Below are 25,830 nucleotides of genomic sequence, written 5' to 3'. Positions count from 1 at the left end.
GAGTCTGTTAAAGAGATCTGCTTTCACCTTTGCAATTCTCCATTCTCTTACTAGCACTGATGGTCTGTTGCACCCCCCCCTTTGAACAATAAACATGAGTGGCCCATGGTGGTCCTGTCAAGTTGAGCTCTTTATAAAATAATCAGTGATCCATAACTTTCTGGAAGTGATTTCACAAGCTAATATCTTCGGCCATTGCTGGGGAAAGCAGCTGTTGGAGAGGGGTTAAAAAGAATCATTGTGGTTCTTTCAGTACTTTTTCTTACAATAAAAGAAAAATCAAATGGACCATAGAAGTGGACCATAGAAGGTTTGCTGCAAAAGGAAAACAAGATCTTTCAAAACATCCCTTCAGACTTTCAGCCATTATTTAGTTATATAAAAGTTTTTAATCAGGAAAATTCCACAAAATTCCACAAAGGCTCGGTGAGGGTTTTCCCTCAGAGAAGGCTGATTCCCCAAAGTGCAGAGAAGCTGATTACTCAAAGCACAGAGAAGGCTCCAAAAGAGGGATTTCCCGAAACACCAAAAAGACTTCATGAGGATTTCCCTGCTAATTTAGGAACGAGACTCTCCTTGATTGTCCGTAGCTCTGACTCCGTGAGGATTTTTATTACCTTAAAACGCTCCTCTAAACTCCCACATAAATTTGAACTTCCTCCACCATTTTAAACTGGATTTGAATCTACCACCATTTTTAAAAAACCCTCCCACTGGAAGACTACAACACAACACAAAGGACAGCAATCTAAAAGTTACTCCACAAGGGACATCTGAAACTGCATAGAGAAGTACAACTGTATCTTCATAAGGAAGTAAAAGTAAATTACTGCAAAACTCTTTCCAAGCTTCAAAATTATTTCATTCTACCCTACTACTTTATTTCATTAAGTAAGGATTAATAATAGAAGTTTTAAAATTATTATATAATAAAAATTCAAATATTACTGCTCCATTAATTAATTGATTAGCACTGTTTAATTAATTGATTATCTAGCTGAATATTCAATTGTCTAGTTAATTAATTATTAACAATTCATTAATTGATTAGATTGGCATTATTTACTGATCTATGTTAATTGATTTATTATTGACATTAATTAATTTGATTACTGATTAATTACTTGCTAGATATTAATTTATTATTGATATTGACTAATTAATTAATGCCAGGCAGAAACTCCAACAAATCCATCACCAAACACCCACAAACGAAAGATATCATTATCAACGATGACCCAAATGATTCCGGCACATGCTATAAATGTAAGGAATCTATCAACGAATATGATGAATTCAAGAAACGCCAAGTATGTACCAATTATGCTCACCACACCTGCCTGAAAATAAACAAACAGGTACCAATTTCCTACAAGTATATCCTACATTTATCCATCTATGTCCATCTTGTTTACCAAAATTTGATAACTTAATTGCCATGTCTGATAGGGTCCATACCATGGAAACAATTATAAAGGGCCTGGTGGCTCAGCAGACTGAGAGCATTGTGATTAACACCTGCTGTCTACAATTACTGTAAGTTCGAATCTCACCAGGCTCAAGGTTGACTCAGCCTTCCATCCTTTCTAAGGTAGGTAAATTGAGGACCCAGTTTGTGGGGGCAATAAACTGACTTTGTATAAATATACAAAAGTATGAAGGCTATTGCTTAATAGTAAACCGCCCTGAGTCTCCGGAGAAGGGCGGCATATAAATCAAATTAAAAAAAAAAAAAGACACAGCAAACAATCATAGACTCCATAGAAACAAGTTTAGAAACACATATACTAGCATGTTTAGAAACACATTTTACATATTTGAAAAAAAAAATTACAGCACAAAAAAATGAAAACACAACAGATCAAAATCTTATCCCAATTCAACAAACATTACCTCAACCACAACCAAAACCACAAATATCTGCCAACCAACCAAACAACATCTCCATACTAATCAAAGATACCATTGAGAGAGAACAAAAACATTAAAATGCTATTTTATTTGGATTAGATGACACCAGTGAACCAGATATCACAAGGGTTCGTAACATCATTAGAAGCTATAATACACCAACCATCTCCCTTGACAAAATCATCGAAGTCTCCAGAGATGGACCAGAATACAAGAACAGAGATGGCTCAGTGGCCCCAAGATTCTGTAGAATCATTTGCAAAAATGAGACCAGCAAATGTAAGTTCATTTATACTATAAATTCAATTGCCAGATCCAACCCCAACCACAGCAAACTTCAATCACGGCCTGACCTATCCTTACTACAACGGATCCATTCCCGCGAACTCTGCAAAGAACTCAAAAGACACCAAGACGAAGGCGAATCTAACCTATACATCGACTACCACGCTGACTGCATAAAAAGTAAAACCTACAATCAATCCCCCAATATACAACTCTCCATCGTACAAAACATCCAACCATCCATCATCCAAAACTAGGTACACACGCCCCTTACTTCCTCAATACCAACCACTACTGACCTTAAATGCAAACTAATAAACACAAGAAGCATTGTAAACAAAATGCCTGAACTTCTCCTCTTATTAAATACTAGTACATTTGACATTATATTTGTCTGTGAAACATGGCTAAAATCATCCCTCCTTGACTCCATCATCACAGTAAGAGAATATCATGTTTACCGGTCTGATCGCGAAACCCGAAGAGGTGATGGAGTAGCTATCTTCTACAAAAAGTTATTAAACCTAAAAAATATTCAAATTACACATGAACTACACTATTAACATGGGCAGCCTCTTGCCCATACCCTCTCATCTTTCTGGGTGACCTCAACCTACCTCTTATTAATTGGACAATAAACGAATGTACAACTGAACCCAACATACAACCCTATACAATGCTGTTACTAATCTAGGTCTAGATCAACTAGTAACTAACAACACTAGACTCAACAACTGCCTCGACCTCATCTTCTGCAACAGCTTAAACTCAATTTATGGATTACAAATAAAAGAACTCTTTTCCAATAGTGACCGCAGCATGATAGACTTTTGTCTCGATATACGCCCTTACAAAAATCACCATAATAATGAGATACCCAATTACAACTTCAGAAAAGCCAACTATGATTTCATAGACACTGACCTCTCATCTCTTGATTGGCAAATTCTATTCTCTAACTGTAACACTGCCGAAGACCATTATAATATTTTCTTGCTCGAAGTCAATAGAGTTATTAAACTATATGAACCACTAATCACCAACAAAACCAGGAAAAACAATTTACCCATATCAATAAGAAAGCTCCAATCCAAAAAGAAAAAATCCCTTTGGCATAAAAACAAAACTGGCTATGTAGCTAACTTTAAAAGCCGCTACAAAAATATATGCCATCAAATACAGACTGAATGCACTAATTATCACATCAAACAAGAAGAAAACCTTCTGTGCACGAAATCCAATCGCAACTTCTATAATTTTGTAAACAACAAACTTAAAGACTCGAGATCCATCCCACCCCTAAAAGGACCTAACAGTAAAGAATGTAATGATGAAGCAGTTAAAGCAAACCTCTTTAATGCATTCTTCGGCTCAGTCTTTGTTAACAGCAATGGCTCATGCCCAGCATTCCCTAGTCATAATCCTAATGACTACAATGATCTAATACAAATAGATTTCACAGAAGATAATGTTGAAAAGGCTGAATAGACTGAAACTATCTCTATCCATTGGACCTGATGGACTATGTGCATATTTCTTAAAAAAGCCTTCCACCGCTATAGCAGAACCCCTAAGCATAATCTTTGAAAAATCTTTCAGGACCAGTTCACTATCCAACCTATGGTCACTAGCCACGGTCATTTCTATCTTCAAAAAGGGAGACAGCAGCCTAATCGAAAATTACAGACCAATCTCTTTATGCTGCATCACCTGCAAAGTCATGGAATCAATCATCAACCAATCCATTACCCTCCACCTAGAAACAAACAACCTACTCTCTAATAAACAATTTGCTTTCAGAAAAAAATATCCCGTAATTTACAACCTCTACACTGCAAACACATATGGACTACAAACCTTGATCAGAGCAAATCAATAGATGCAATTTATATAGACTTCTGTAAAGCCTTTGATTGAGTGGTACATGACAAACTACTTCTAAAACTAAAATCCTATGGCATCTCCGGAGCCCTCCATAATTGGATAACTGCATTCCTGTCAAACAGACAAGTGGTCAAAATAGGGAGCACCCTATCAAATCCTGCATCTGTTAATAGTGGTATCCCCCAAGGGAGTGTTCTAGGACCAACACTCTTCATACTATACATAAATGACCTATGTGATCATATTATAAGCAACTGCGTTCTCTTCGCCGATGATGTAAAAATATTTAACATTACCAACAATGCTGCTACTCTTCAAAAAGACCTTGACTTTGTGTCGGAATGGTCAAAAAATTGGCAACTCCAAATCTCAACCAACAAATGCTCTGTCTTACACATTGGCAAAAAGAATCAGAACACTAAATACAAGCTAAGTGAATATGACCTTGTAGATGACCCTCACTCTGTCAAGGACCTTGGAGTACTCATATCAAATGATCTAAGTGCCAAAGCCCACTGCAACAACATCGCCAAAAAGGCGTTAAGGGTTGTAAACCTAATCTTGTGTAGCTTCTTCTCCGGTAATATTACACTAAATAAATAAATAAATAATTTTATTTCTATACCGCCCTTCTCCCGAAGGACAACCTATTAAAAAACACAAAGACAAACATCAGTTAAAAATAATTAAAATTATTACATAATTCGGCTGAAATTTAAAACCCCAAAAATTTAAAACCCAATTTAAAAATCATTAAATTGATAGCCCGGCTTGGCGGAACAGCAGGGTCTTGAGGGCACAGTGAAATATACGGAGGTCAGAGATCTTGCGCATTTCCAGGGGCAGTTCATTCCACAGGGCAGGGGCTCCCACAGAGAAGGCCCTCCCCCTGGGTGTTGCCAGCCGACATAACTAGGCAGATGGCACCCTGAGGAGACCCTCTCTGTGGGAGCGAACTGGCCGGTGGGAGGCTGTTTGTGGCAGAAGTCGGTCTCGAAGGTACCTGGGTCCTATGCCATGGAGCGCTTTAAAGGTGGTGACCAACACCTTGAATCGCACCCGGAAGACCACTGGGAGCCAGTGCAGCTCGCGCAGGAGGGGTGTCACGTGGGCACAATGGATTGCACCCATAACCACCCACGCGGCCACATTCTGGATCAGCTGGAGCCTCCAAGTGCTCTTCAAGGGGAGCCCCATGTAGAGAGCATTACAATAGTCCAGCCGGGAGGTGACAAGGGTGTGAGTGACCGTGCGCAAGGCATCCCGGTCCAGAAAAGGCTGCAACTGGTGAATCAGGCAAACCTGATAAAAAGCCCCCCTGGTCACGGCCGTCATATGCTCTTCTAAAGACAGCCGTGCATCCAGGAGGATGCCCAGATTGCAAGCCCTCTCTGTGGGGGGCAAAGATTCACCCCCAATAGTCAGCGATGGCACGAGCTGACTATATCAGGACGCCGGCAGCCACAGCCACTCGGTCTTGGAAGGGTTGAGTCTGAGCCTATTTCTCCCCATCCAGACCTGCACGGCCTCCAGGCAGCGAGACATCCCATCAAGGGCATCATTGGGATGGTCTGGGGTGGAGATGTACAGCTGAGTGTCATCAGCGTACTGATGGACTCTCACCCCAAAACCACGGATGATCTCACCCAGCAGCTTCACATAAATGTTGAACAGAAGGGGCGAGAGAACCGACCCTTGCGGCACTCCCCATGCGAGGCACCTCGAGGTCGACTTCTGCCCCCCTGCCAACACAAACTGCGAACGATCGGAGAGGAAGGAGAAGAACCACCGCAGTATGGTGCCCCCTATTCCTAATCCCCTCAACCGCTGCAGCATGATACCATGGTCGATGGTATCAAAAGCTGCTGAGAGATCTAATAGGACCAGGACAGAGGAGCAACCCCTGTCCCGAGCCCTCCAGAGATCATCCACCAACGCGACCAATGCCGTTTCTGTGCTGTACCCCTGCCTGAAGCCTGACTGGTACGGGTCCAGATAGATAGCTTCAACCAGGTGCCGGGGAAGCTGTCGTGCCACCACACTCTCAACAACCTTCGCCACAAAACGAAGGTTGGAGACCGGACTGTAATTAGCTAATTCAGCCGGGTCCAGGGAAGGCTTCTTGAGGAGGGGCCTCACCACCGCCTCTTTCAAGGCGGCGGGAAAGGCACCCTCACTCAAGGAAGCACTTATAATCCCCTGGAGTCAGCCTTGTGTAACCTCCCAGGAGGCCAGTACCAACCAGGAGGGACATGGGTCCAATAAACACGTGGCGGCACTAATCTTACCCAGAACCCTGTCCACATCCTCGGGAGCCACAGGATCAAACTCCTCCCAGATAACATTCTCAAGACCTACCCTCATCTCCTCCCCCGGACTCATCCAGTCGGAGTCCAAGCCTTCCCGTATCCGAGCGACTTTATCATGCAAGAATTGCACAAAGTCCTCAGCTCAACCCTGCAAGGGATCTTCCTGCACTCCCCCCTGAAGAAGGGAGTGGGTCACCCTAAACAGAGGGACTGGGCGGTTCTCTGCAGATGCGATAAGAGTGGAAAAATGGTTAGATTTTGCCGCTTTTATCGCCTTTAGGTAGGTCTTGATATAAGACCTCACCTGTGTCCGGTCAGAATCAGATTGACTGGTCCTCCAAATGCTCTCTAGGCGTCTTTTCTTTTCTTTCTTTTTTTTTATTGAAAAAGTTTTCAAATACAAATACAAATTTTTCCCTCTTTTTTCTCCCCCCTCCTCCCTAACCCCCCTCACCACCCATCCCCCCCTGTGACTTCTTCACAACAAAAGCCTAATTCATAACAGATTACATAATATTTTACCATCCCCTTACTCCCTCCTCTAAATACTGACCCTTACTTGCTAAAAATATTATTAATATTATTACTTCCCCCTTTTACCATATATTTAAAAAAAAACATTCTACTATAACATTGTATGATAACTTCTAATTTAGCATAATATTATTATAACTCCCAATTTAGCAATAATCTGCCCTTTTTCTCCTCCCCCAAACTTATATCTGTATATTATTACAACATTTCAAAACAACCTTCCACTTTAAAACTATATAATAAATCCTACTTTAACATTTAATCTTTTGTGTATATTAATATAACATTTCCAAGCAGCCTTCCCCATAAATCCTAATTTAACATTTATTCAACTCTATCCATTTCCTCCACTCCCCTAAATATATCACTTAAACATCCCTTTTCTTAAACTAATCAATCAGTAAACTAACCTATTTCCACCCACTTTCCTACAAAATTGCCATGCACAACAATTCTTAATATCTTTAATCCACTGCCCACTCTGCTAATATGTAATATATGCTAATATATATATGTATATATATATATATATATACATATATTCCATTATATATAAAAAAAAGACAATGACTTTAAATTTATAATCCATATAATATCTTCTTTTATGTCTTTGCACTGGATTGTTGAGTCAATCATCCATAGTAGGGTAACATAGCATCCTGGTGCAACAGTTTGTTCAAAATCTTCAGTCATCATCTGCCCCCATCAGTAATGAATATCCTCATATATATATAAAAGTAAAAACAACCACCCGAGTGACATTATAATTATATTCCATACAGTTGTAATTGTGGCTTTCATCAGCATTATTAATTCCCATCGTCCTCGTGGGTAACAACCAGATCTTCTGCATGCCCCAGCGTAACTCTCTTGCCTTGTAGCTCAGTATAATTATAATATATTTATCGATAAAAGAAAGAAATCCAAAGTAGATAATTCAAATCCAACAATTTAAGGCTCTTTTCACATCCCAAAATTATGGCATTGCAGAGGTCTGTCACTGTCCTCAGGATAATATTAACCAATACTTCGCCTCCACTATCTTTTCACATATTCATTCATTTTTTTAAAATCACTGGCTTCACTGTTGCTTAATTTAGAAATTTCTATTTTTATAAGACCTATTTCTTTTTTTCTTTTCTTTTTGTGGGTTTAATTTCCATCCTGGTTTCCTTTCTGCAAGTTGTATATCAACTGATCGGTTTTCATTCTGCTTTATAACTTGATCTTGTTGGTTTTGTTTTTGTATCTCATATTTCTTTTTTGCCAATTGTATATCAGCTAATTGGTTTCCATACTTGTCTTTGACTTGATGAATCATCACGTTAGAGTCAGATGCCACTTCTCTCATATTTGTAGATAATCCAGCTGGGGTATCTAAAGAATCCAAAGGCAATTTGTCTACCGCAACCTCTGTAATTTGATGTTTTCCCTTTATTTCCAACTCCTTCTGCTTATCCTGTATTGTGCCTAAAGATGTTAAGTTCATTTTCAAAAATTTTTGATAAAATTCTTCCGCTTTTTCAACAGTATTTAGTTGGTATCTTTCTCCTTGATATCTCAATATTATACCAACTGGGGCATCCCACCTAAATGGAATATTTCTTTTTTTTAACTCAGTCACCAGAAAACCAAATTTCTTCCTTTCCGTTAACATCTTGGGCAGGAGCTCTTTGTAGATCCAAATCTTTCTTCCATACAATTGCAAGGTAGAATTGAAGGAATTTTGCACAATATTATTCCTAATTTCTTTATCTGTAAAGTAAATCACCACATCTCTAGGCAATTGCCTTTGCTTTGCAATCCAGGAGTTTATTCTACAAAACACTTCCTCAGGTTGAACCTTTAAAATCCCAGCCAGAATTTCAGAAGATATTTTCCTTAAATCATCTCTGTTATTTTCCTGCAAACCTCTCAGTCTAATCGCATATTCAGTAAAATTATATTGGATCATTAAAACTTCTCTTTCAATCCGTTGTTGTATATTTTCTGCATTACAAGTCTTTTGTTCAGCCTCCATTTTAGGTTTTTCTTCTGGGCTATTGTCTTGAATGTTTGTCAAATCATTTTCAATTTTTTGAATTCTATTGTCCAAATTGTCCTCAATTTCTTCCACTTTAGACTCTAATAAATTAGTATTTTCATCCAACTTGATCATAAATTCTGCATAGCCATTAGCCATTTTTATAATCTTTCCATCCAGAGTATCAAACTTTAATTGCACTAATTCTTTAATTTCCTGCTTAAATTTTTCAAAGTTCTGATTCACAATCTCATCCCTTCTTACAATCTCCTCCAAAAGAAATTCAATTATATTAAAATCAGTTTTCTGAGACTGGAGCTTTAAAACTTGTTCGCGTAATTTGTTAATGGGGGAATCCCCCCCCACTGCTTGTTTGACCGGCTTTGCAAGCTTTAATGCCATATTTCCACACAGACAAACTATTTTTTAAAAAAAAGAAAAGAGAGGCAAAAGAGAAAAAAAAACTTCTTTCCAACCAAGATCAATATCAGATCTCCAGGAAGAGAGAAACACAAAAGTAGAGCTTTATTTTCAAGTGTAGCCAAAAGTATTTATTCCGCTACTTTGTATCTCAGTAGGAAACGGAAGGACTCTCCCTTTCAGCCCCTTCTCAAGCCTCGGCAGTCGCCATTTTTAAAGATTCTTTTTTTCCTTTTCCTTTTCCTTCTTCAATAACTATTGTAAAATAAGTAAAATACTTGCGATTCAGGGTCACAGGTCCAGTTCATATCCTTTTTAATTGTTCTGTTAATTTTTGTAGGCTTGATCTTGTCGCCTAGCTCTGCATAAGCAGAGGTCTCCCAAAGCCCGGAGCAGCGGCAAGGGAAATAGGGAGCGTCATCTGCTTCGTCCCCAAAAGTAAAAAAAAAAAACTTTTGGGGCTATGCAGAGATCTCTACCTGCCCCCGCCAGCTCTATCTCCATTTCCACATGGAAATGGAGTTTTTTCGAGCAGCCTTTCAGATGTAAAGGCGGCTCTTTACAGGCAATGGGGCGGCGATCCCAAGGGATCGTCTAGCGGCGGCAAGAAGCAAACCGGAAGTCCTCTAGGTGTCTTTTCTGATGCTTCATCTCTCTCAGCTCCTCGGAGAACCAAGGAGCAAATTGAGATCGGCATCGGGTTAGAGGCCGCAAAGGCACGACGCGGTCCAAAGCCCCGGTGGCCGCACTCTCCCAGGCGGCCACCAGTTCTTCGGTCGAGTCATGTGCCAGAGTCTCAGGAAATGGCCCAAGCTCTGTCAGGAGCCTTTCGGGGTCCATCAGGCACCTGGGTCGGAACCATCTGGTTAGTTCCATCTCCCTGCGGTGGGGGGAAGTGGCTGGAAAGTCCAAGTGAAGGAGCGAATGATCTGTCCATGACAAGGGTGTAATGTCTAGGTCCCCTCTACCAAGATCATTCAACCACTGACCAGAGACGAAAATCAAGTCCAGAGTGTGTCCCCCTATGTGAGTGGGGCCTTGAACTAACTGGGTCAGGTCCATGGCTGCCATGGAAGCCATGAACTCCCGAGCCACCTCTGATGCCTTACCCACGGATGGTAGGTTGAAATCCCACATGACAATAAGTCTGGGGGTATCAACCGCCACTCCGGCAATAACGTCGAGCAGCTCTGGCAGGGTCGCCGCCACATGGCAGGGAGCCAGGTACATAGTCAGCAAACCCATCTGCACCCCACGGCCCCACTTTACAAAAAGGGACTCACTTCCGGCTATCTGAGGAACAGTGGTCACCCTCGGACAAAGACTTTCCCTAATAATCGCTGCCATTCCCCCACCCCTCCCCTGAGCCCTTGGCTGATGAAATGCATGGAAATCTGGTGGGCACATTTTGACGAGGGGGACCTCCCCCCTCCTGGCCCAACCAAGTCTCTGTAATACCTGCCAGGTCCGAACCCCCCTCCAGGTGAGATCACAAATGAGGGGGGCTTTATTAACAACCGACCTGGCATTACATAACATCAGCCGTGGACCCAGGGCCTGAGGCTCTGTGCAACCCCGGACACGAGTCACACATTGGGGGCTGGAGTGCGCAATTGCTCATAAACAGCGTGTGCGCATCCCCGGAACATGATATGGCCCCCTGCGCCCATCATATCTGCCCCTCCCACTCATTATTTCAATTGCACTGCCCTTCCTATCACCCCCCTGCTCCCCAGTCAAATTTCCTTCCAAGACCCCTCCACTGTGTCCAATCGACCCATCACCTTGCTCGGTGGCTATATGGACCCCCCCCAGGTCCATCTTTACAACCTCTTCCCCTCCTCCCGGGTCCCCTTAAAATTTTCATTAAAAATTTTGCTAAAAAACCCCTCAATCCCCTCTTCACTGCATGCCATCTCTCAGGGTTCCAAAGCCCATCATCAAGATAGGCCCTCAATAACGTGGAGGGCCAGGCCTGCGAGAGGGGGGAGTCTCGCAGCGCTAGAAGGTCGGCTTTTAAAAGCATCATCCGAACCAAGGACAGGAAAGGAGGGCCAGTTCGGGGTTCCTCCATAGTCCAGAGAGACAACCGTGCACAAGATCACAAAATGTCCATCGTAGAGCTGGACTCCAGTGTCCTCTCATGACAGGGAGAAGGTCCAATGTCCTTTGATGTTTTTCTTTCACCCAACGGAGGGCCATATCTAAACCATCCTCTCATGATGGTTAGTCTCCCTAGAGATGGTTACACCAGGGATGATGTTCCGTCTCCTCCATTGGGGTATAAAAAGTCCCTCAGCTCCCCCATAGTAGTGCTCTCCGGTGAAAGGTGTAAGTTGGAACATGGGAAGAGGTCTTGCGTAGCAGTTCGTAAACCCATCCCGCAAAGGGAGGGGGGAGGGGGAGGCAGGGAGAGGGAGGGGGGAATAATATTCCCAGAGGAGGATAACATCTCCTCCTCCGCCGATGTATAAGTCCTGGCCACCCTCACCTCCTCAGTCTTCCCTCACACCTCAGCTAACGTCCACCATTGCAGCATCCTGCGACAGGTGCCATCAACGGTGCCAGCACCGTCCCACCACACCCCCATAATCCAACAGTCCCAGCAATCCTGACATACTCCAGGATAACCACGTCTGTGGGTCCGGGGGGGGTGTCCAATGCTAGCGTTGCCAGCTGGCCCCTGACGCCATCGCCACCCCGGTTCCGCTGCTTCAAGTGGGGGGGGCACAGCAGATGCCAACACTTAAGAGATAATGAGTTTATTGAAAGAGAAAGCCAACTATCTAGATGGCCCCATTGATAAGCAAAGCAAATACTGCTGGCAGAAGTCCATTCAAGACAGGATATTTCAAAACTCCTTGCAGCAAAGTTTGACAACTAACAAAAACAGAGTGATAGGATTAGAGCAAGCAACCCCTCACCCAAAAATCCAGCCATCAGCCACAATGAGAATTGCCCAATACCCTCTTTAGAAACACAAGGCCTATATTGCACAAATCCCAAACTTCAAAAACATAGAATCATGTAAGAACCCTTCCTCTTACCCAGTTGGTTGGTCAGCTGCCCCAGAACTGCAAAACATGGTGGTTCTGTTCACCAATAAACAGAATCTTTTTTTCCAATCAGCCTCCATGTTATTTCCAGAGTCTTTCTCCCAGCTTGGAATTGAACCAGATGGATTTTACTTCCAACAACAGGCAAACTGTGAGGAAGCAGGTTTGGGTTACTTCATCTTTTTATAAGAAGGGCAGACCAAGGAATGCCTCTTGCAAGTACCACATGATCAACTTCCTAGAAAAGAACATGAAATGATTGGAGATTAGCCTGCTTTCTTCAAAAAATATTAGGCTATAAAATATTGAAATGCCAAAGATTGTAAGAAAAGAAATGACATTGGACAAAAAATAACTACTATATATAGATTTTAAAAAGGTATAATAAAAAAGCAAAATTGTTCTGTGTTATGTAAGGTCCTGCCTCTACTCCCCAATCCAAGATGGCACCACCGAAGGCTGCCTTGATGAAATCCTCTCTAATGGTTTCTTTATTTTTAATTATTCTCTGCAACTCACTACGGATTTCTTACTTACGAGACCATCTGCTAAGAATTAGGCAATGTTTCTTTAAGGAGCAACTTTCTGTGATCTCACCACCACCCCCCATCTTTACAAACACAGAGAAGATTCTAACACAGGAAGAAGCAATTTCCCCGGAGCTATGGATTACCAAAAAAACCAAACGGAGGAAATGGAGACGAGGTAAAAGGGTGGGAATTTTAAACAAGCTAAGAAATAGGGGAAATAGAATTGCTCTGCCTTCGATCTTCCTGATAAATATACTCTCACTTGCTAACAAGATGGATGAAATACTCCTTTTAAACAGATGCAACTCTGATTTTCACAGCGCAGCTGCCCTATGCTTTATTGAAACCTGGTTACATGATGATATTGATGACAACAGCATGCAAATTCCAGGGTTTCAGATACATAGAGCAGACAGAATTGCAGAATCATCAGGTAAAAAGAAGGGAGGAGGCTTATGCTTATATATTAACAACAGCTGGTCTCAGGATATAACTATAATATATAAATTCTGTGATGAAAACTTAGAGTATTTACTTATCAACTGTAAACCATTTTACTGTCCATGCAAGTTCTCCTCATTTCTACTAATTGCTGTTTATGTCCCCCCCACAAGCCTGTGTAAACAAGGCATTATGAACTCTAGCTGACCAGATTATGGGGGCTGAAGCCAAATACACCGATTCACTGGCCATTATTATGGGAGAGCTAAACAAAGCAAACTTAAGGAAAGAGCTACCAAAATACTTTCAGACAGGGGTGAAATCTAAAAATTTCCCCTATCGGTTCTGTGGGTGTGGCTTAATTGGTGGGCGTTGCTTGGTGGTCAGGTGACCCGGTGGGCATGGCCAATAATAATAAATAATAAAAATAATAAACAAAGCACACAAAACAATAAGAGGTACCAAAAACCAACTTTCACACTTTACACACATACAACACAACACAACTGACTCACACACAATCTAAAAGCAGCTGCACTTCACCCAAAATGGCCCCTGTAACAAGCAGGAACCTCACACAGCCACAAAAAGCTCAAAAACCAACTTTCACAAGCTGAGAGACCATTAAGAGAAGGAGCAAGGGCGAAAGAAGTTAAAGAACAAAGAGAAATAAGAATGACTAGATCAACAAAACAAGTAAATAAATAAGAAATGGAAGAAGAAATTAAAATAATATCTTTGAATATAAATGGACTAAACTCAGCAATAAAAATAAGAAAAATATTCAACATATTAGAGAAGTTAAAATTAGAAATTATATGCTTACAAGAAGTACATATTAGAAAGCAACATAAAAAACTTTTGGAGCGAATAAAATTGGGGACATTATACACAACATTGGCTTCTCAAAGCAAAAGAGGAGTAATATTTTACATTAAACAGACAATCCAATCCAAACAAATATTTGAGGATGAGGAAGGAAGAGTATTAATGGTAGAAATTGTAATGAACTACAAAAAAATATTACTTGTGGGTATATATGCTCCGAATGAAAATCAAGAAGAATTTTATTTGAAACTACACAGGAAAATACTAGAACATGAATATAAAGATATTTGCATAATAGGAGATTTTAATGTGATTGTTGATAATGAGTTAGACTATAAATCTACAAAGTGAATAAAAAACCAAGGAAGACACTTCCGAAAGCATTCTATACAATGGTAGATGAATTAAGCCTGCAAGATGCTTAGAGAAAAAAAAACCTAAAAGAAAAACAGTACACATTTCATTCAAAAAAACATATGTCATGGTCAAGAATAGATATGATGTGGATGTCCACAGATTTAATATCCAAGATAGATAAGATTGATATAGAAGCAAATATATGGGCAGATCACAATCCAATAATGATGATATGGAAAGGACAAAAAAAGAGAATGAGATGGACATTAAATCAAAGCTTATTAATGAGAAAGTCTTTATACAATATATGGAAAAAGAATTGACTTTTTTCTTTAAAGAAAACAGAAAAGAAGATACAGTACATCATTACAAAACGTATGGGATACTAGTAAAGCATATATAAGGGGTTTGATAATGACTTATAAGGGGGAAAAAATAAACAGACTAGACAAACTCAAAAGAAATTGGAAGAGGAATATAAGAAATTAGAGAAAGAATTGCAAAAAAAACCCGTGAGACAAAAAAAATACAAATATAATGGACTTGGAAAAACATAAACTGAACTTAATTGAGAATGAAGACTTGCAAGGAAAATAAAATCAACAAAGCAAATTTTTTTTTGAAAATGCAAATAAACCAGGAAGATGGCTGGCATATAAAATGAAAAAGGAAAAAGAAAGGAAACTGATAACTCAATTACTAGATCAAGATGGGAAAATATGTCATCGAAATGAGGAAAAGAAAAAAATAATTGAGGAATATTATAAGAAATTATATCAACAAGAACAGATATCAGAAGAGAAAATAGAACAATATTTGGAAAAAGCAGATTCCCAAAATACCAGAAAAATTCAAAAAAGCACTAGAAGAAAGAATATTAATGATGGAATTGGTGGAGGGAATTAAAAGGCAGAAAAATGGAAAAACCCCGGGACCAGATGGACTACCAGCAGAGCTATATAAAAAATTGCAAGATGTAATAAGTGATACAATGTTACAATTATTTAATGACTTATTAATAGAAGCCAAGGTGCTGGATGGAGGCATACATAACTCTTATACCAAAAGAAGAAACAGATTTACAACAAATAAAGAATTATACACCAATATTACTATTAAATGCAGATTACAAAATATTTGCATCAATTATGGCAGAAAGATTGAAAACATTACTAACTGAACTCATACATTCAGACCAAAATGTTTTTTTGCCTGAAAGGCAAATTAGAGACAATATACAAATTATATTGGATACATTGGAATATTATGAGGTACATTCAGAGAAACAAATGGCATTGTTATTTTTAGATGCGCAGAAAGCATTTGATAATGTGAATTGGCAATTTATGACTATACAATTACAAAAGATGGACTTTGGCGATAAATTCATTAATATGGTTAAGACTATATATAAAGACCAATCGGCAAAGGTAATAATAAATGGTGAAATAACAGAGAAAGTAGATATCAGAAAAGGAACTAGACAAGGATGTCCATTATCTCCATTGTTATTTATCTTGATGCTAGAAATTTTAAACAGAAAAATAAGGCAAGATAAACAATAAAAGGAATGAAAATTAAAAGAGAAGAATACAAGCTACAAGCATTTGCGGATGATTTAGTATTTATTATGGAGGAACCTATAGAAATGGGCCCAAAGCAAATAGAGGAATATGGAGAAGTAGCACAATTGAAAATGAATAAAGATAAAACAAAAATTATAGTTAAAAATATGAGAGAAAAGCAAAAGAAGCAACTAATGGAGAAATTAGATATTCAAATAGTGAAGAAAGTGAAATACTTGGCCATCCAATTAACCTCAAGATGTATCACAGTGAAGGAAGATGACTACTATAAATTGAGAAATTAAATTGAAATAGACTTGGAAAAATGGAAAAATCTACAACTATCGTTAATGGGAAGAATAGCGCTAATGAAAATGAATGTACTACCAAGAATTTTTTTTTTTCAAACAATTCCAATAAAGCTGGAGAAAAAATATTTTGAAAGTTTGAATAAAATGATGTGGAAATATATATGGCAAGGAAAAAAAGCAAGAATTAATATTAAACTGCTTCAAGACACTAGGACTAGAGGAGGTTTTGGTCTACCAAATTGGGAACTTTATCATCAAGCGGCGATGTTAACTTGGGTTAAAGAATGGATTCTATTGAGAAATACAAGACTATTGACATGATTTACAATTAGGTTGGCATGCTTTCTTATGGTACGGAAAAAATAGGATACATGGATACTTCCAGAGACACTATGTAAGAAACGGCTTGTTAACAGTATGGGAGAAAGTGAAAGAGAAACATTATATGGAAATACCAATGTGGCTTTCAACAATAGAAGCATTGGCATATCCAAATATGAAAAACATGGACAATATTGTTAGATATAAGGACATTTTAATAGAGAAGGGAGAACTAAAACAGAAACAAGATTTAGAAAAACAAGGAATTGAAATTGATTGGTATGCACGAGTGCAGATACAATCAAGATATGATAAAGATTTGAAACAATATGGTTTTAATTTGGGGGAATCAGAGTTGGATCAGATAATGACTGGAAAGGATGAAAAAATTATTAAAAAGTTGTATAATTATCTATTCCAGATTAGATTAGAAGATGAAGAAGTAAAATTTTATTTAATTATTTTAAATCTATTTTAACTTTTGTGTATGAATGTTTTATATTTGGCTGTTCATCGCCCTGAGTCTGGAGGGAGAAGGGCGGTATAGAAATCTGAAAATAAAATAATAAATAAATAAAAATAAAAGAGACAAGGTTAACATAGGCAAAAAACTGGTTATGCAATAGAATTAGAGAAATGGCAACAACTATGGGAAAGGAATTATAAATTGACTATGGCAACTGAATATAAAGAAAATTTATATAAAATGTTTTATAGATGGCATATGCCACCAGAAAGACTAGCAAAAATGTTTAAAGATAAATCAGCTAAATGCTGGAAATGTATGCAATTGGCAGGATCATATTATTATATGTGGTGGTCATGTACAGAAGCAAAAAACTATTGGTCTTGAATACAGAGATGGTTAGAGGAAATGTTACATAAACCTATAAAATTAAAACCAGAGATTTTTCTATTGGGTATTTTGCCAGAAAGATATAGCAAAGAAGAAGTATACTTAATTATAAATATAATAACAGCATCAAGAATTGTATTTTGCACAAAATTGGAAGACAGAGAAAATTCTGTCAGAAGGTGAAGTAATAAAAAAGATTTTAGACTGTGCGGAAATGAATAAATTGACGCTAAGAATAAAAGATAAAGAGGAATAGGTGTATTTCAAGACATGGGAAAGATTCTACACATGGATAGAAAAGAAATATGAATAAAAGTTGATAGATAAATGATATAGATAATAGAAAGTTAAATGAGGGATAAGATACAAAAGAAATAGAAACTCAGATGACACTAGAGTAAATGGAAAAGGGGAATGGGGTGGGGGAGAAAGAAGATTATAAATATAAATGTACAATTATGAAATGATAGATTGGATAAAATGGGAAAGAAATTGAAAAGAAAGTATATATTAGTAGAAAATTGGAGTTGCTTGGATACCAAATAAAGGAAATATTGCACAACAACGAAGAAAGAAAGGAGAGTGGGGGAGAAGAAGGGGAAGTGGGGGGGGAGTGGAGAGGAGGAGGAAGAAAGTAGAAGAGGAGAGGAGGGACAGAGGGGAAAGAAAGAAGGAGGAGAAGAAGGTTTGTTGTGAAAAGAGGGATAAGAGAGGGTAGAAGAGCAACCCCAAATGTAATTAAAATGTCTTATTTTTTTATGCTTTCGTTAGAAAAAATATGTATATATATGATCAGTTATGGATAAGAGAATGTACATTTACAATATGTGTATAAGAAATAAAAATAAAAAACTTTTTTCAACCCCCACAACTTTCACACTTGCTGCACAAATATTTTATTTTATTATTTTATTTTATTTATATTTTTAGATAAAAGCAGCTAAATTTAAAACTTCCTTAGCTTCCTTAAGGAGTCTGAGTGGCGCAGCAGACTAATGCTACTGTTAAAGGTAGTATTTAGCTTCCAGCTGCCTGCAATTACTGCAAGTTCAATTCTCACCAGGCTCAAGGTTGAGTCAGCCTTCCATCCTTTCTAAGGCAGGTAAAATGAGGACCCGGTTTGTGGGGGCAATATGCTGACTTTGTATAAAAATATACAAAAAGTATGAAGGCTATTGCTTAATGCCTTGTAAGCCGCCCTGAGTCTCCGGAGAAGGGCGGCATATAAATCAAATTTTTTTTAAAAAAAACTTTCAATTGCTATGTCTAAACAAAAATAAAACTCCTTAAAAACCCCCAATTAACTATTTTTTTAAAGCTCCCCACCCCCCAAAAAAAACCCAGTTACTTATCAAATTGAAGGCACAAAGCAGGCAGATTGAGTTGCTCACCGATTGGATTGATTGCAGGCAGGCAGATTAAGTTGCTAGCTGATGCAATTCATTGCAGCAGGCGAAGCAAGGCTGGAAAAGCGAGCGAGCCCGAAAGAAGCAGCAAACTGCCAAGTGTGCAAGTGGGGACCGGGCGATTGGGTGGGCATGGGTGGGGGGGCAGGGATTTTTGCTACCGGTTCTCCGAACTACCCACCGCCATCGCTAACGGATCAGCCAATCTGTTCTGAACCGGGAGCATTTCACCCCTGCTTTCACCATGTCAACTGTCCCACTAGAGGCAAGAATACTTTAGACCATTGCTACACAATACTAAATGATGTTTACTGGTCCTTACCACAAGCAGCTGTGCGACACACTGATCATTGCATGAGTCACCTTGTACCTGTTTACAGGAAAAGACTTAAAACCACAAAACCAACAATTAAATCACTGAAGCCTGAGGAGGCAAAGTTGAAGCTACAGGCCTGCCTTGACTGCACTTATTGGAATGTTTTCAAAAGTACCTCTGCAGACTTAGATGAACTCACAGATACCGTAGCAACATATGTCAGCTTCTGTGAAGACCTATGTGTACTGAACAGGAACTTGCGAATATACAGTAACAGCAAACCTTGGTTCACAGCTAAACTTAAGCAGCTAAGTCTTTCCAAAGAGGAAGCCTACAGAAAACGTGATAAAATGCTGTACAATCAGGCCAGAAATATATTAACAAGGGAGATCAGAGCAGCAAAAAGAAGTTACTCTGAAAAGCTAAAGAAACAGTTGTCAACAAATGAACCAGCAAACATGTGGAAAACTCTTAAAAATATCACCAGTTATGGCAAACCTCCTTCCCAGGCTGAAGGAAATCAACAACTGGCAGATGACCTGAACGTGTTTTACTGCAAGTTTGAAAGGAAACTACAGCCACCTATCTCCACAACCCCCCTCTCAGACACACCAACAACAGCCAAACCACCTACAACTGACCCCATCCCATTGGGTTCACAACCCCTAGTGATCACAGAAAAGGAAGTGCAAGACCTATTTCACAGACAAAAGCCAGGAAAAGCTCCAGGCCCAGACAAAATAACTCCTTCTTGCTTAAAAGTCTGTGCTGACCAATTGGCCGCCATCTTCACCCATATCTTCAATAAATCACTAGAGATGTGCTATGTTCCTTCTTGCTTCAAACGTTCCACTATCATCCCAGTGCCGAAAAAGCCAACCATCAAGGAACTGAACTACTATAGACCAGTTGCTCTAACATCTGTAGTTATTTATTTATTTATTTATTTATTTATTTATTTATTTATTTATTTATTTATTTATTTATTTATTATTCAAATTTCTATACCGCCCTTCTCCTTTCGGACTCAGGGCGGTGAACAGCCAAAATAAAACATTTATACATAAAGTACGATTAAAAATAGATTTAAAATAATTAAATTTGGCCCATAGTTTAAAATTTATCAATTTAAAATCCATATCAAAATTTAAAATCAACCATAAAATCATAAAATCAAGAGAGACCGGCTAACTGAAAGAGATGAGTTTTTAGGGCCCAACAAAAAGTCCGGAAGTCGGAGATCACTCGTATCTCTGGGGGTAGATTTTTCCAAAGGGTAGGTGCCACCACAGAGAAGGCTCTCCTCCTGGGGGTCGCCAGCTGGCATTGTCTAGCCGACGGCACCCTGATGAGGCCCTCTCTGTGGGAGCAAACTGGCCGGTGGGAGGCTATTGGTGGCAGAAGGCGGTCCCGTAAGTACCCTGGCCCTAAGCCATGGAGCGCTTTAAAGGTTTATGAAAACCTTTGAAAGGATAGTGCTGTCTCACTTGAAAACCATCACGGATCCGCTGTTAGACCCTCTGCAATTTGCATACCGAGCAAATAGATCAATAGATGATGCTGTTAATATGGCTCTGCACTACATCCTACAACATCTTGAATCTCCAAAGACCTACGCAAGGGTCCTCTTTGTAGACTTTAATTCAGCATGCAACACCATCATTCCAGACATTCTTCTAACTAAGCTAAACCAGCTAGCGGTACCTGAACACACTTGTAAATGGATCATAAGCTTCCTAACAGGCAGAAAGCAGCAGGTGAAGCTAAGCAGAATCACATCAGATACCTGTACAATTAGCACAGGGGTCCCACAAGGCTATGTGCTCTCTCCACTTCTCTTCTCTCTATATACCAATGACTGCATCTCAAACAATCTATCTATTAAACTACTGAAGTTCACAGATGACACAACAGTGATTGGTCTCATTTGAGACAATGATGAATCCGCATACAGAGGGGAGGTTGAACAACTAGCCTCGTGGTGCAACCAGAACAATCTGGAACTGAACACACTCAAAACCATAGAAACGGTGGTAGACTTTAGGAGAAACCCTCCCATACTACTACCTCTTACAATACTAGACAACACACTATCAACAGTAGAGACCTTCAAATTTCTAGGTTCTACCATATCTCATGATCTAAAATGGACACCCAACATCAAAAACGTCATCAAAAAAGCACAACAAAGAATGTTCTTTCTGTGCCAACTGAGGAAGCTCAAACTGCCCAAGGAACTGCTGACAGAGTTCTACAGAGGAACTATTGAATCTGTCATCTGCACCTCTATAACTGTCTGGTTTGGTTCTGCAACCCAACAAGACAGATACAGATTTCAGAGGATAATTAGAACTGCAGAAAAAACAATTACTACCAAACTGCCTTCCATTGAGGACCTGTATACTGCACGAGTCAAAAAGATGGCTGTGAAAATATTTACAGACCCCCCCGCATCCTGGACATAAACTGTTTCAACTCCTACCCTCAAAATGATGCTATAGAGCACTGCACACCAGAACAACTAGACATAAGAACAGTTTTTTCCTGAATGCCATCACTCTGCTAAACAAATAATTCCCTCAACAGTGTCAACAATGGAATTGTTGTTGAATATAGAATATGTGGAAATAGAAACTAATTTATGGGCGGATCATAATCCGGTGATGATAACTTGGAAAGGACAAAAAAGAAGAGCTAGGTGGACTTTAAATAATACAATATTAAAAGAGCAAGAGTTTGTGCAGAAGATGGAAAAAGAACTGGCCTTCTTCTTTAAGGAAAACAAGAAAGATGAGATATCTATACAAATCCGCTGGGATACAATGAAGGCATTTGCTAGAGGATTAATTATAGATTATACAAGAAAAAAGAATGTAAAAAAAAGATTAACACTGAAAACACTGACTGATGATTATAAGAGACTTGAGAAGGAACTTCAGAATGATCCATATAAGAAGATTGTCAAAATTAAAATGAATACAGTAAAACATAAAATGGATCTATTGGAGAAGGAAGAACTGGCTCAGAAGATAAGAAGTGCTAAACAAATTTACTTTGAAAATGCGAATAAACCAGGCAGATGGCTAGCATATAAATTGAAAAAGGAAAGAGAATCGAGGAACATAACACATCTTATTGATGAACAAGGGGAAAGCAAATTTGGACATAAAGAGATGGGAAAGATTATACATGAGTTTTACAGAAAACTTTATAAAAGAGAGACAATAGAGGAGGAGGAAGTGTCCAAGTATTTACAAGATGCAAACTTACCTCAGATTAGTAAAGATATTGAGGAGATGTTGGAAAGAAACATAACGATGATGGAGTTAATAGAAGCAATTAAGAAACAAAAAAATGGCAAAGCACCAGGGCCTGATGGCTTACCAGCTGAATATTATAAGACATTACAAGAACCTTTGACTATCCCATTACTGGAGGTAATGAATGAAGTGATGACAAAGAAGGAAATACCAAAATCTTGGACAGAGGCATATATTAATTTGATCCATAAGGAAGATACAGACCCACAACAAATCAAAAACTATAGACCTATATCTTTGTTAAACTCAGACTACAAAATTTTTGCTTCAATATTGGCGGAGAGACTTAAGAGATATTTAAATAATTTCATACATTTGGATCAAAATGGATTTCTTCCAAAAAGACAAATTAGGGACACCATAAGAATAATCTTGGACACTTTAGAGTATTATGAAGCACACCCTGAAAAGCAGATGGCTTTGGTTTTTTTAGATGCACAAAAAGCCTTTGACAACATTAACTGGAAGTTTATGACCCTTCAAATGGAAAGAATGGGCTTTGGGAGGAAATTTGTACAGGCCATTGAAACTATCTATTCTAAACAAATGGCAAAAGTAATGATAAATGGAGAATTGACGGATGCGATTGAAATAGAAAAGGGCATGAGACAAGGATGTCCTTTATCCCCATTGTTGTTCATATTGACATTAGAAGTTTTAAATAGACATGTCAGAGGAGAAAAAGAGATAAAGGGCATGAAGATTTGGAAGGAAGAATACAAACTCCAAGCTTTTGCAGATGATTTGGTTTTTATTATTGAAGAACCATTAACAACAATAAATAAATTAATAGAAATTATTGGAGATTTTGGAAAAGTAGCTGATTTGAAAATTAACAAGGATAAAACGAAAGTAATGACTAAAATACGGAGATACGGAGATACGGAGGATCCCGGATCTGCGTTCCTTCCGCCGTGCTGTGAAGACCTTTTTATTCCATCAAGCGGGCTTGGCCTGATCTCTTCCCTTTTTAAAATATGTAAATTTTAATCTGTTTTTAAATTATTGGGGTATTTTAATTTGTCTGGGCCAAAAAGTTTAATTTGATTTTATCGGGTTTTTAAATTTTGTGTATTTATGTATTTTATTGTTGGCTGTTCACCGCCCTGAGTCCTTCGGGAGTAGGGCGGTATACAAATCAAATAAAACCTAAACCTAAACCTAAACCTAAAAATATGTTGAAAAAACAGAAAGAGTTGATGGAGATTTCAAAAATGCAGATTACAAACAAAGTGAAATATTTGGGGATACATTTAATACCAAGATGTAGTGCTTTGAAAGAAAACAATTATAGCAAGCTTAAACAACAGATAGGGCAAGATTTGTTAAAATGGGGCAATTTACAATTGTCTTTGATTGGTAGTATTTCAACCATTAAGATGAATGTCTTGCCTAGAATTCTATATTTATTTCAGACAATTCCAATTAAGCTGGATAAAGAATTTTTTATTGACATAGATAAAATGATAACGAGATATATATGGCAAAGGAAAAAGGCGAGAATAAAGTTAAAGCTATTACAAGATGCTAAATCAAGGGATGGCTTCGGTCTGCCCAATTTTGAATGGTACTATCAAGCCACAAGTTTAATGTGGGTGAAAGAATGGATAACTCTGAGGAATACTAGACTATTATTTATTTATTTATTTATTTATTTATTTATTTATTTATTTATTTATTTATTTATTTATTTATTTTTAAATTTGTATACCGCCCTTCTCCCTGAGGACTCAGGGTGGTGAACAGCCAGGTAAAAGCATAAACTACAAACATTAAAATACAATTAAAAAGATATATGTAAATTTGGCCCCATAATTAAAAACAATAACCAACAATTAAAAACATTTTAAAAAGTGTTAGGCCAGCCCGGCTTGCTGGAAAAAGAAGGTTTTAAGGGCACGGCGGACAGCACCGAGGTCTTGGATTCTCCTTATCTTTGGGGGCAGCTGATTCCAGAGGGTAGGTGCCCCCACAGAGAAGGCCCTCCCCCTGGGGATCACCAGCCTACATTGTTTGGCTGATGGCAGCCTGAGAAGGCCCTCTCTGTGGGAGCACACAGGTCGATGGGAGGCCGTCAGTAGCAGCAGGCGGTCTCGAAGATAACTAGGTCCTATGCCATGGAGCGCTCTAAAGGTAATAACCAACACCTTGAAGCGCACTCGGAAGACCACTGGGAGCCAGTGCAGCTCACGCAAGAGAGGTGTTGTATGGGAGTGCCATGCAGCTCCCGTGACTACCCGTGCGGCTGCATTCTGGACCAGTTGGAGCTTCCGGGTGCTCTTCAAGGGGAGCCCCATGTAGAGAGCGTTGCAGTACTCCAGGCGAAAGGTGACAAGGGCATGAGTGACTGTGCACAGGGAATCCCGATCAAGAAAGGGCCGCAACTGGCGGATCAGGCAAACCTGACCAAAAGTCCCCCTGGCAACAGCCGTCAGATGTTCCTCCAAGGACAGCTGCGTATCCAGGAGGACTCCAAGATTGCGAGCCCTCTCCAAGGGGGCCAAAGACTCGCCCCCAATAGTCAGTGATGGAGTCAACTGACTATATCGGGACACTGGGAAACACAGCCACTCAGTCTTGGAAGGGTTGAGCTTGAGCCTGTGTCTCCCCATCCAGATCCGCACAGCCTCCAGGCACCGGGACATCACTTCAAGGGCATCGTTGGGGTGGCCTGGGGTGGAGATGTACAGCTGGGTGTCATCAGCGTACTGATGGTACTTCACCCCAAAGCCACGGATGATCTCGCCCAGCGGCTTCACATAAATGTTGAACAGAAGGGGCGAGAGGACCGACCCCTGAGGCACTCCACATATAAGAGGCCTCAGGTCAACCTTTGCCCCCCTGCCAACATGAAGTGCGACCGGTCTGAGAGAAAGGAGGAGAACCACCGTAACACGGTGCCCCCCATCCCCAACTCTTCCAACTGGTGCAGCATGATACCATGCTCGATGGTATCAAAAGCCGCTGAGAGGTCTAACAGGGCCAGAACAGAGGAGCAACCCCTGTCCTGAGCCCTCCAGAGATCATCTACCAACGCGACCAGTGCCGTTTCCGTGCTGTGCCCGGGCCTGAAACCTGACTGGAACAGAGTCAGTTTTAAATTCGGATGGACACAATTTGTTGATGGGTTGGCTTTTTTATGGTATAAAGGAACAAA

General features: G+C 39.4%; 1 protein-coding gene and 1 pseudogene across 1 annotated transcript in view; one reads left to right on the top strand and one right to left on the bottom strand.

Annotated features, from left to right (window-relative positions):
- The first annotated feature begins 2,755 nt into the window (after positions 1–2,755).
- On the top strand, positions 2,756–3,684 carry LOC148112661 (uncharacterized; annotated as a pseudogene).
- A 5,904-nt stretch (positions 3,685–9,588) lies between these two features.
- The window catches only part of LOC132711536 (uncharacterized), a 115,874-nt gene continuing 99,632 nt past the window's right edge, over positions 9,589–25,830 (bottom strand). The window contains exon 5 of the mRNA XM_087875249.1: positions 9,589–12,660. Coding sequence (XP_087731375.1) covers positions 12,598–12,660 — 63 coding nt within the window. The 3' untranslated portion in view covers positions 9,589–12,597. The remainder of the gene's footprint in view (positions 12,661–25,830) is intronic.

The sequence above is a fragment of the Pantherophis guttatus genome, chromosome 8 (genome assembly GCF_059756535.1).
Source record: "Pantherophis guttatus breed Tessera chromosome 8, ASM5975653v1, whole genome shotgun sequence".
Lineage (NCBI taxonomy): Eukaryota > Metazoa > Chordata > Lepidosauria > Squamata > Colubridae > Pantherophis > Pantherophis guttatus.
This window is presented reverse-complemented; position numbering and strand designations above follow the sequence as displayed.